General features: G+C 45.9%; 1 protein-coding gene across 19 annotated transcripts in view; it reads left to right on the forward strand.

Annotated features, from left to right (window-relative positions):
• PKIG (cAMP-dependent protein kinase inhibitor gamma) overlaps nt 1–12,374 on the forward strand; it is a 93,689-nt gene that overhangs the window by 80,235 nt on the left and 1,080 nt on the right. For all 19 annotated transcript variants that reach the window (XM_072801161.1, XM_072801165.1, XM_072801155.1 and 16 more), the window contains one exon: nt 8,848–9,021. In XM_072801161.1, coding sequence (XP_072657262.1) covers nt 8,871–9,021 — 151 coding nt within the window. In that variant the 5' untranslated portion in view covers nt 8,848–8,870. The remainder of the gene's footprint in view (nt 1–8,847; nt 9,022–12,374) is intronic.

Here is a 12,374-nt window from a genome sequence, read left to right on the forward strand (position 1 = left end):
TCTGGTCCTGATCCCAGTCCTAGGCGGCCTGGCCTGTAACACAAAAGTCCCTAACAGAGGAGGCATCTGTGTGGAAGGGGTTACGACACGGCCCAAGAGGTTAGGGGAGGCCTCTGGAGGACAGTGATCCTAGTAAAAGGATGTCTACAGGGACTGGCAACCAGGAGGTCACTGAGGACTTTGTGTGACTCAGCTCCCTGCCCGATCCTCCTTACTGAGCGGACTCCCAAAGCTTGTGTCTCCACCACCTGGCCCTCTGGGTGCAGAGGCCAAGGCCCTGTCTGACTGCCTCCAAGTGAAGCCTCCCTGGAGGCTCCTCCCGTAAGGCCTTGCCCTGGCAGGAGACTTCTCTCTGGTGGGCCAATCTGGGTGTGCCCCCCAAGGCACCTGGTTAGAATCTGCTGCCCTGCCCTTTCTCAGGTTCTGGCATGTGCTCTGTTTGGGCCCTTGACTTTCCTGCTGCTGGCCTCAGTGCCTCTTCTGGCCGTCCATCAGAGTTCGGAAGAGTCGCTTCCCTTTGAAGTTGAGGAATGCCAGCTCAGTAGGCCCTGGTATTTCTATCAGGTTTCCACAGCCCGTTCTTCCCTCAGAGAAGCCTTTAAGAACATTCTCCCCTGAGGAGGCCTCTCCCACGAGACCAAGTCTCACTCCGTGCCCTGTGTCTTTTGCAAAAGGGTCTGCTTTCTTTTTGTATGGTCTCTGCAAATATTTAATTTTTGAAAAAGAAAAGGAAAACAGGAAGTGACCTTTCTGGTATATTTGGAAAACAGTTTGGAGTTGTGCTGGAATCTGCCTGAGCAATGAGGGCTAGTAGCTGCAGTCTTGGAACAGACCATGGAGTTCTTGGCAGAGCCCAGGGCCTCTTCTGTTTATGGAGGGGGGGGGGGGTGCTTAGAAACCGAAAGGAAAGGCAGCTTCCTGTGGGGAGCTTGACAGTGCCCAGAGCAAGCACCTGCAAGAGTCTCTGACCCTGGGTCGCCAGGGCTCTGTGTCTAGGTCTGGGAAGCTGTTTACAAGAGTCTTCCCCTTCGTCCTGGGCATTTGGAGTCAAATGCCTTACCAGTGACCAGATCCCAAGAAGGCCCTTGAATCTCCTGAGGCTGTGGAAGAGTGAGGAGTGTCACTCTTGAGTACTTCATGGGGCTGGAGAGCTGAGATTGGAGGTCTTAGATCACTAGACCCAGAGTGGCTGTTGCCTTTGCCTGGATCACACTCTGTCCAACTTTCCTGTTGATCTCAGCACAGGGTCACCTGCGTAAAGAGGCTTTCCCTGACCATACAACCCTTAACTAAATATCCACACACAGAACCCTGTTCTCTTCCTTTGCACTTACCACTGTCTGTGATGATCATTCACCTGTTCATTGCCTTTCTCTCTTATCAGATGGTAAATGCCTTTTAAGTCTCCAGTGTACAGTCTATACTGGCACAGTTCCTGGCATATAGAAGGTGTTTGGTAAACAATGAATGAACAAGAGGAAGGAGGGAATGAGAGGGAAGGAGGAAGGAAAGAATGTCAGGACTGGAAGACATGTAGAGAGCATATTTCAACCTTTGTTATATTCATATGGGAGAAAAGGAAGCTGGGAGAGAGGATGGGTATCACCCTTCAGCATGGAGATTGAGCCAGGCCTTTGGCCCCTTTTATGATCAGGGCAGCACACCCCTCGATCTTTCTGCCCTAGAATCTGGAACATCTTCTATTATTTACTCATTCATCAAATATTCATTGAACTTCAACCGTGTGCTAGGCCTTTCAGATATAGCAGGATGCAGGATACATGCCAGCCACGGCTGCCTCTTGTGCGGAACTTACATTCCCTTCATAAAGAACAAGAGAAGGAAGTATAAGTTTTTGGCCTTCTACATACCTACGAACTATGTTTTATCAAACATAAACATAAAAACAAAGGATTTGAATGAAAATGTCAAGAAGACAGTTTTACTGATAAGACACCCAATTGAAACAGGCCATACTAATGACTTATTAATTGTGTGCTTCTTATATTCCACATACCTTGTAAGACTCTTTACACACATCATCTCTGTCAGTCTTCGCAGTAGACCCCTGATCAGCAGGGTGTTACTGTCATCCCCACACCGCTGAGGAGGAAGCAAGTCCAGAGAGGTGAGGGGAATGGTCTGAGGTCTCCAAGCTAGTGAATAGGGATGCCGGACGGCATGTTTATACTGAGATGCCTACCAAAACATACACCACCACCACCACCCCCAGGCCTCCTGAAGGGGCAGATTGGTATGGGAGAAAGAGCTCTGGACCAAGAGTTAGGACTCCTTGATGCAAGAAATTTGGGCAAGTGGCTTTTTCTGAGCCTCAGTTTTCCCAGCTATTAATGAGAGACTTCTCAAGATGGAGTCTGGGATCTCCTTCAGTTTAATTATTCCACAAATGGTTTTGAGGTCAGTGGAGAAAGTAATTAAGGTAGATCTCCAGCTCATACCTTAAACTCTAGATCAGAGACTTCAGTGTGAAAAATAAAGTCATGAAAAAATTAAAAAACAAAAACCCAAACCTCAAAAGGTACAAAAGGAAAAGGCATAAGCACCAGACACTGTCCCCAGGGCAAGCACTTTCTCTGTTTTTCCAGATATACCGTATGCAATATATATATTCCCTCCCTCCCTTCTTCCTTTTTCCTTTATATCAAACAGAAAGTTTGGCCTTCTATGCACATGAAAGTGTAAGAAATAAATGAGGGAGAATTCTTTACTAATCTCAGAATGGGAAAAACTTTTCTGAGCATGATCTTCTGAGAGTGATCCAGAACCTAGAAGCCATAAAATAAAATATGGATCAGTTTGATCACATGAATAGAAAAATTGTGTGCATGGGGAAAAAATGCCAAAAATTAAAGTCAAAGAACAAATGACAAGTAAAAAATACTTGTAATTCCTCATACAGTAAAAAGACTCATTTCCTTTATATGTAAATTCCTACAAATCAATTTTAAAAAGCTATAATCCAGTAGAAAAATAGGCAAAGGGATTTGAATAAACAGTGTACAGAAAAAGAAATAGACGTTGAAAGATGGTCAGCTTTGCTCACAGGAACAGTATAAGCTAAAGAACCAGTTACTGTTTCATTCACCCTTCAGACAGAGGGCGGGGAAATGAGGATGTTGATGAGAGTGTATTGAAACAAAGTTTGGGCAGCCCCTGTGGCGCAGTGGTTTAGCTCCGCCTGCAGCCTGGGGTGTGATCCTGGAGACCGAGGATCGAGTCCCGCATCGGGCTCCCTGCATGGAGCCTGCTTCTCCCTCTGCCTGCGTCTCTGCCTCTCTCTCTTTCTGTGTCTCTCATGAATACATAAATAAAATCTTTAAAAAAAAAAAGAAAGAAAGAAACAAAGTGTTCCTCATATATGTCCAATGGGAAATAACCTTTGTAGAGGCAGATTTTGGTGGTGTCTATTCACCACTCCTTTCCCATCCACAGATCCTTTAATGTGGCAATTCTGCTCTTATGGAAACAACCCCAGGAGTACCTGGCTGGGTCAGTCTGTAGAGCATGTGACTCTTGATCTTGAGGTTGTGGGTTCAAGCCCCACACTGGGTACAGAGATTATTTTTAAAAAATTAAATCTTAAAAAAAAGAAACAACCCCAAAGTCCATCAAGAGAGAAGTAATCGGTCTACAGCAGAGACAGCAGTATACCATACAGTCAATGAAAAAAAGAAGAAAAAAGTTTTAGCTATAAAGAATTTTGGATTTCTCACATTTTGATTGGTAATCAGTGCTGTGGCTTCAGGGTGATCTGGAATTGTTTCCAGGATACATTTTTAAATTAAAAAAGCAAGATAAAAAACAACTTTTGAGGTTTGGGTTTTTGTTTTTGTTTTTTAATTTTTTAAGCTTTATGTTACATGTTATACTTTTCAGAGTATTTTCACATGGGTATGACGTGCATTTTAAAATCTCTTCCATGGTACTGACTTCAATATGAAGTCTGAACTTAGTTTTAATTTGAATTTGTAACTATATTTGAGATTTAAGTGAAAGATGAAACCAGGAAGCCTTTGATGTGGTCCCAATAGTTTTTGTTTTTGTTTCTCTTGCCTTAAGAAAGAAACATGCCTAGAAAAATGTCACTTGTGGTTAGTGTTAAAGAGATTACTGCCTGTTTTCTTCTAGGAGTTTCATGATTTTAGATCACACATTTAGGTTTTTAATCCATCTTGAGTTTATTTTGATGTATAAGAAAGTAGCCCAGTTTTCCCAGCATTTTATTGAAGAGACTGTTTTCCCCAGTGTATATTCTTGCCTTCTTTGTTGTAGATTAATTGACCATGTGAGCATGGGTTTATTCTCGGCTCATTATTCTGTTCCATTAGGATCTAGGTGTCTGTTTTATGTGTCAGTACCATACTGTTTTGATACTACAGCTTTGTTGTCTATCTTGAAGTGTGACACCTCCAGCTTTGTTCTTATTTCTCAAGATCGCTTTGGCTATTTGGGGCCTTTTATTGGTTCCTTATAAATTTTAGTATTATTTCTTACAGTTCTGTGAAAAATGCTGTTGGTATTTTGATAGAGATTCCATTGAAGCTATAGATTGCTTTGGGTAGTATGGAATTTTAACAATTAACAATAACAATTTAATTATTCCATTAATGGAAGGAAATACCTTTCCATTTGTTTGTGTCATCTTCAGTTTCTTTCATTAATATTTTACAGTTTTCAGTACGAGTCTTTCACTGCTTGGCTGTTCCTAAGGATTTTATTCTTTTTGATGCATGTTCTTTTTGAGTTTTATATTATATGCACACATACTCAAAAATGAAATAATTTAAAAATAAAGTGAATGTTTTCACTATGAAGAATACAGAAAAATTTTTAATTGTAATTTAAATTTGTGATGCTATCATTGATATTTTTCTCTATTTAACAGTTGTGAACATTTTCCCAGGTCTTTTAAAAATATTCAGAAACATGGGGCACCTGGGTGGCTCAGTCAGTTAAGCGGCTCAGTCAGTTAAGCGTCCAAATCTTGATTTCAGCTCAGGTCGTGATCTCAGGGTCTTGGGACTGAACCTCACCTCAGGCTCCACACTCAGCAGAGAGAAGCCTGCCTAAGATTTTCTCTCTTTCTCTCTAAAATAAAATAATAAAATAAATAAAATAAAAATCACAAATGTTTTAATGCTTGAAGTATACTTCATTTGGCTGTAAATTAGTTAGATATGTATATATTTCTCTGTTTTCCATATAGGAGCTCATTTTGATATCTTAGTTTTTGACTATTGTAAGTAATATGAATATCTTTGTACATTTATCCTCATGCACAACTTGGATTCTTAGAATCAATTATTATGAACTGAGCTGCTCAAGGATATGAAAAAAGTTGAAGTTTCTTAATGCATCTGAGCAAATCACTCCCCAGAGAGGCTCTGGCAGTTTATACTGTCATTAGCAGTCTGATAATGACCATTTTCTGACGCAGTTTCCAACTCTAAGGATTCATTTCCCCATTGCTGTTGACTTTAAAGAACAGAGAGCAAACATTCAAGTGTTGAAGATAAATGAAATTGTGTGCTTGTGCTGCGGATCAGGGGGCTCCCCAGACTAAATCCTAAGACAGCTTTAGAATCCCTCTTCCCCAAGAGGATGAGGATGGGGCAGAGGCAGCCAGAGCACGCTGGGTGCATTGGTGTTTTCTAGGATTGGGCTTTGCACTTGGCACATTTCCCTCTCTGAGCTAGGAGGATCAGCTCTTTGCACAGGGTAACTTTGTTAGGCAAGGGCAGGAGCCAAAGCCCTAGGGTGTCTCTTCCAATGGGAAGCTGACCTTTTAGATGGAGCTTATAACTCCATCCCACAGTGTCAGACCCTAGAGATAATGGACAAGAATATCAGTAGTCTACAATGGACAGAGACCTTTCCTGGCAGCACTTGGGAGTCGCCACAGATAAGGAAAGAGAGATGGAGGGAAGATAGTAAGTAGACAGAAATTTGAGAACTATTTATTGAGCACATAGTCTTTGCCTGGCACTGGTCGAGAATCTAAGGATGCAGCAGCCAGAGTGTGTTGGCTCTGCTGCCTGGATTAGGCCTTTTGGTCTGGCATGGTGAAATCCCTGTTCTATGGAACCAACATCCTAGTTGGAAAGAAGTTGAGGAGACAGAGCTTGGGGAGGTGGTGTGGCCTTCCCAGGGCCTGTCCCTTGTGCTTGGCAGCAGATGTAACACAGAGGATGAGCCTGGGCCCAGGAGCCAGATAGATCCCCCTACCACCTTTCTGAGTCATGGTTATAAGCTCACCTCGATGACCTCAGAAGGCTATTGTGGCAATTTAGTAAGGGAGGTACAGAAAGTATAGAATGATTTGGTAACTGTTACCTTTATTATTACTATTAGAATTGTCAGAAATTTTATTGTTATTACTGTTACTGCAACAGGCCAGTCCCCTGTTCTGAAGCTTTGAGCCATTTCCCAAGAGGGAGAGTGCAGAAGTAAAACTTCTGTGACCTGCAGAAGGAACCACATCTGGGACTTCAGAGAGTTTGTTGTTTTGTTTTTTGCTGAGAAGACCAAGCACTGGGGCAACTTCTTTCTCTCAAGGCAGCCAAGAAAAGTAGTCTGAGCACACCCTCTATTGGAGCTTGAGGGGATTGCCTTAGACAAGCCCTGCCTTTATTTTACAGATGGGGTAACAGAGGCCCAGAGAGGGGCAGAGCATTCTCATAGTGCCCATGCTATATTCTGTAGTTGTGTCTTCTGAACTAGATGTTGTGGGGAGATGTGGGGCCAGCCCTCCATACTTGCAGCCCAGCCCGTCCTTCCACGCTCACTCCCTCTCCACACTTACTAAGCCCCCTACACCAGGCACCTTCTGCCAGTGTCAGTCAGCTAATGAAAGCATCATGCGATTGGGCTGATAAGAACTTCCACCATTACAGAAATAGTCTTAGAAGTAAAAGTTCCCCTTAGTTACAAAGAACCACACTTGACAAAGTTTTTTTCCTCATATCTGCTCTTTCCCTACAGAAACTAGTTTCTATCTTAGGTGTTGTTTTGCAATTAACAGTTTATCTCAGAAACCTTGCTATATCAGTACAGGTCCATCTGGTGTTATTTGAATGCCTTCAGAAAATCAGAGGTGCTCAGTGAGAAATGTTCATGTCCCTCTAGCAGATGAACATTTTTTATATAATCGCAATACTGATCGTTGGCAAGGGTGCAGATAAATGGACAATCTTATGTGTCGCAAATGGGAATATAAATAGGAATAGTGCAGAATTTAAAAGTTTTTTCTCTCCTTATTTTTTGTCATCGTAAGTACCTATACTATTCACAAAGGCAGCTTGGCAATGTGTCTAAACAATGTGCTTAAAAATCATCTCATCCTTCTCTTTAGCCCAGCAATTCTGCTTCTAGAGATGTACTCTAAGAAAATAACTAGAGCTAGGCATAGAGCTTTACATAAAGATCTTGTACTGTCTATAATGGTAGAAAATTGGAAACACCTCTATGTTCATTTCTAGAGGACTGATCAAATCTTGGTACATCCAAGTACGTGTGTACAAAACTCATCTAGAGGGAATCTTAATGACATGTTCTAGAATATTCTACGGAGGAGGCTATAAAATACAGTATAATCCCCGATGTTTTCTTTTTTTTTTTAAAGATTGAGAGCATGACCCAGCCACCCAGGCGCCCCGTCCCCAATGTTTTCAAATATATATGGCTCTTCTTTATATATGTGGTTTTCTTCTCTCTGTAGGCTGTATTATCAACCAATAGAGCTCTTAATCATCTCTGTAGCAGTAACTTCTAATTTCCTTTCTTCCCCATACCATCCCCCATCTCTCTGTGAGTTCTAGCCCGTTAACTCCAAGCACCTACTCTGCATCTCCCCCTACAGGGCTCACAAGCATCTCCAAGTTGGTTTGGTCAAATAGAACTCTTAATCTTCACCTCACCATCATGCCCCAAAATTTTCCTCTGCTGTTCATCTTAGTAAACTACACTTCAGCTTAGTTGGATCAGAAAGCTCACTTCCCCACCAGTCAGATACCAGGTCCTATTGATTTAACCTCCAAGGTAATCTAGAATCTGCACCACTACCTCCTCCTTCCTCCACTAACCATCTTCTTACACCTGACCTTCAGGAGCCCACAACTTGCCCACTTCTGGGCCCTGCTCAACCCAGGTGCCAGAGTTATCTTTGAAAGTGCAGATATGATCTTTCGTGACCTTTACAGATGTGATCTGGCCCCTTCCTATCTCAGCAGCATCCTTGGTGTCCCTGCCCCCTCGGTCAGCATATCCAGCCCATGGCTCTTTTGGTTCTTGCATCCCACAATACCCTTCACTCTCCTTAGCCTTCGTAGATGCTCTTCCCCTCAACTCCTTGTCTAGATAACAAGTCTTCTTGGAGCTCATCTAAAATGTTGCTTTCTGATCCCCAGCCTTGGTCAGACCCAGGTAAGTCACTCCAGTACCTTGCCTTCCTCCTGGAATCCCTGAGCACTGGTAGTCCCTTGGGTGATTTAGGCAATTTGTTATGGCCCCCAGAAGACTGCTGGCTCCTTGAGGACTGAGACTGGCAGATATGTTCACGGCTGCATCTACAGCACGTAGCCAATACTAGATATTTATCAATAACTTTAGAGGAAAGACAAAGGATGTTTTTTAAACTGTTGATAGTATTTCTTGGCTGTGAAATTATGGGTGATTTATTTTGTTCTTCATACTCTTCTGCGTTTTGTCTTCATTGATCAAAGCAAAAACTATCGTTTTGTCAAAAGACATCCATGCTGGGAGCCAAAGTGGAGTCTTTGCTTTGGGATGCACTTGGCCTCACCTGTCCCTCTGCCCCTGTTCCCACAGGTCTGAGGAGCAATGCGATAGGCATGATGGAGGTTGAGTCCTCCTACTCAGATTTCATTTCCTGTGACCGGACAGGCCGTCGAAACGCGGTCCCTGACATCCAGGGGGATTCCGAGGCTGTGAGCGTGAGGAAGCTGGCTGGAGACATGGGCGAGCTGACACTTGAGGGAGCAGGTCAGAATGCATGGGTCTTCATTCTTGCTCACGAGTCCCTCTTCCGGGCTCTGGGGCTGCCCTTCAAGTCCTAGACTGCTCACTTTAAATCAGGCCCCAGTCTCATGGTCAATGGCCAAGAGGCTAACCAGTTTCTAGGCTGGAGGGCACCAGTGTCTCAGGCCCTGAGAACTCTCTGGCCAGGCATCCTGGGCCCCTCCCTTTCCTCCCCACCACCTCCATCCACAGGTACTGCCAGTTCCCTTCCCAGACACATCCCAGGTCCCTCTACCCTCAGCACCCAGAACCCCGACCTGGCTCACTCATGGCCCACACACTTGGCCTCCCTGCACCACTCCCCACCAGCTAGCCAGCTTCCAGCAGGCTTCTTCAAACCATCCTGTCCTATCATGCCTCTACCCCAAGCCCCCTGTCACACTCATATTGAAGCAGGAGTTGTCACAGCACCCTACGGTGTGACCAAGCCCTGCCCTCCTCTCAGATCTAACTGGGGGGCTCTCTACCCTCACCCCATTCCCACCATTGGTCTGTCAAGGCACAGGCATGCCCTCCCCAGAGCCATCTGTGTCATGGTTTCCTCTGCTGAAACCTTCCCACCTGTCCTATGGCTGAATTCCTACTAGGTGCTCAGAGGGGCCTGCCCTGACACTGATTGAATGACAAGATTTCATGAGTTTGAATGTGAGCTCCAGGAGAGCAGCTGTTTGGAAGCCACAGGCTGCCTGAACAAATGGGGGAAATAGCAGCCAGCAACCCCCATAGTTCCTGGGGCATCTGTTCTTCCCTTCCTGTCCTAGTGGACCTCCTCTGCTCAGTGCACTGGTCAGCCCTGGGACTTTGCTCTAGGCAGCCTTCCCTGACCCTCCTGCACTGGGTAGAGCCCTCTCCTCCCTGTCCCCATAGCTCCTCAGGGGTGACGTCTGTGTCACTTCTCACAGCAGACTGCAACTATAGGATTCCATGTGTCTCCCACAGAGCTGTCCTGGAGGGCCACTGTCTAATCCTGCACCCCAACCCCAATGTAGTCTCCAATCTAGAGCCCTTGGTGCTTATTGGCCAGAACTAAGTATAGAGTACACTGTGGAGAAATGGACTCAACCCACTACTGTTATAGATGGACCAACAGGCCCAAGAGGCTGGGTGGCTTGCTCAGGATCACCAGTAAGTTAACACAGAACAGCACCCTGCCGAAGGAAGCACACCCCATACCCCTTCCCTTTTCCAGTGATAATGTCAACCCTCCCTGTCCTGTGGCCTGTACCCCTCATGGCTTACCTCAGCCTGCTGCCTCTGACCCAGCCAGAGGAGAACACATGTGTTTCTCAACCCCTGTGGACCTTAACACACTGCTTCCTCGGGCTGGTTCTTCCTGCCCTCCCCTCGCCTGGCTCACCTCTCTCATTCTTAGAGACCAGACTGTTCTCTGCTGAGAAACCTTCCCTGACCACAAGCAGGAGGTAGCACCTCTGCTACCAGCCATCTCCATCATCCCATTTAGCATAGCACCCCTCCTCCAAGCTGTGGGCTTCTCTCACCTGGATCTTTGTCTTATGCACATGGTACATGGCATTTGGCAGGTGGGAGAGGTTGCCTAGTCAACGGCTACTCACTGACCAGCCTGCCTCACTTCCACACTGGGCGTGCAGCCAGAGGCCTTGCTCAGAGCTTCTGCACCCTTATCCTCAGCTCTGGTAAACTTTTCTGTCCCCCTCTACCTCTGCAGTGGTAGCCACTCTTCCATGGACCCAGGCCTTTTGAATACCTATTTTCTCTAATTTGGAATCCCTCAAGTCTCTGGGTCCTCTGGGTCTAGGACATTTGCCTGCTGGGATGACAGACATTTAAAAACGGGACCTGGGGAAGGAACAGTGTTCACTGCAAGGAAGTGAAGCATTCATGCTAGAGTTGTAGGCTGCCTTGGGCCCTGCACCGAGTGATTTCCACAGGCAGGCCTGGGGGCTGTGCTCAGTACCCCAGACTCACTGAGTGAGTGAGCCTATGGGCTTATAGAGGCCCGGCTTAGAATCTGTTTGCTTAACACAGTCCAGAAGACAGATGCCTACCCAGATGGAAGGCGAGGCATGGCTTTGGCCTGTCCTAAAGGCTTGGCTGCCCAGTCCTCCCAAGTCTGTGGCCTGCTGGTGTGTGTTAACGCTAAGCAGAGCATACATCAACCTTTGCCTTCCCTGGTATCTCTTATGTGGGGAGCGCAAAGGTTTCCTTACTTTGCCTAATAATGAAACAACAGATAAGACATAAAAGGAGTACACTGCCCAGCAGTACATAACCATGAAACATTTTAAAGTGTGCCCTGAAACTGAAACTAGCTCAAGGGAGTCCCAAGGGTACTGGTTGGTGACAAAAGTGCTCAAGAACCTTCTCCTCCACAACCCCTGGGTGGCTCAGTTGGTTAAGCATCGGACTCTTGATTTTGGCTCAGGTCATGATCGCAAGGCCATGAGATCTAGCCCTGCATTGGTTTCCACGCTGGGTGTGGAGCCGCTTAAAGTTCTCCCTCTCCACCTCCTTCCCCACTCACTCTCGTGCTCTCTAAAAAACAAAACACTTTACTGAGAGAGAGCTGGGACTGGCACAGAGGAAGTGTTACCATTGGTGAAGACCTTCTACGTGCCAGATGACCACCTGCAGGCCCTATACCCCCATCACATGTGGGCGGAGGTTTCACCATCCTCACTTTATAGGTCAGGAATCAAACGCTCAGAGAGATGAAACAAATTGCCTGGGGTCCCTCAGCAAAGAAATGGCAGAGCAGAAATTACCAGGGAATCTAACAAGAATGTTCCAGCTTGCCAGAACAAGAAGCTCAGGGTCAAATAGAACATCACAAGTTGGGAAATTTGCCCCAAGTGCAGACTAGTTTGTCAGGCTTCTGGAGGGCCAAAAGGCCTCTCTGGGCCCAAGCTTTTGCTACAGGTGCCACCCCAGGGTAGGGAGTCGTGATGGGGGCAGGCGCCAGGTATCCGGTTCTGGCTGCACCACTCACTACTAGCTGCTCGCACTGCTACAGGGGCAGAACGAGGCAGTGTCGAGGACATCTGACCCTTAGAAACCCTGGAGTGTGCTGCTTTGTGGCCGAAGTTAAAGTCAGTGAAAAAGACATTGGCTCCCTCCACTGCTTCTCTCTTAGCCTGCTCTTCTCATCCATGTCATGACCCTAATCACTCCAGGCTGTGTGTAAAGTGCCTGCCAGTCCACAGCCTTTGGAGCTCAGGATAGGGTGGGGTCCTCGGCCTCAGTCAGTGTAGGGCTCAGTCTGAGGATGCAAGACAGAGGCCCTAGCGGGAGGGTGGGGATAGTCTGGTAAGGACACAGCAAAGTGAAACAGCCCTGGG

The sequence above is a fragment of the Canis lupus genome, chromosome 26 (genome assembly GCF_048164855.1).
Source record: "Canis lupus baileyi chromosome 26, mCanLup2.hap1, whole genome shotgun sequence".
NCBI classification, from domain to species: Eukaryota; Metazoa; Chordata; class Mammalia; order Carnivora; family Canidae; genus Canis; species Canis lupus.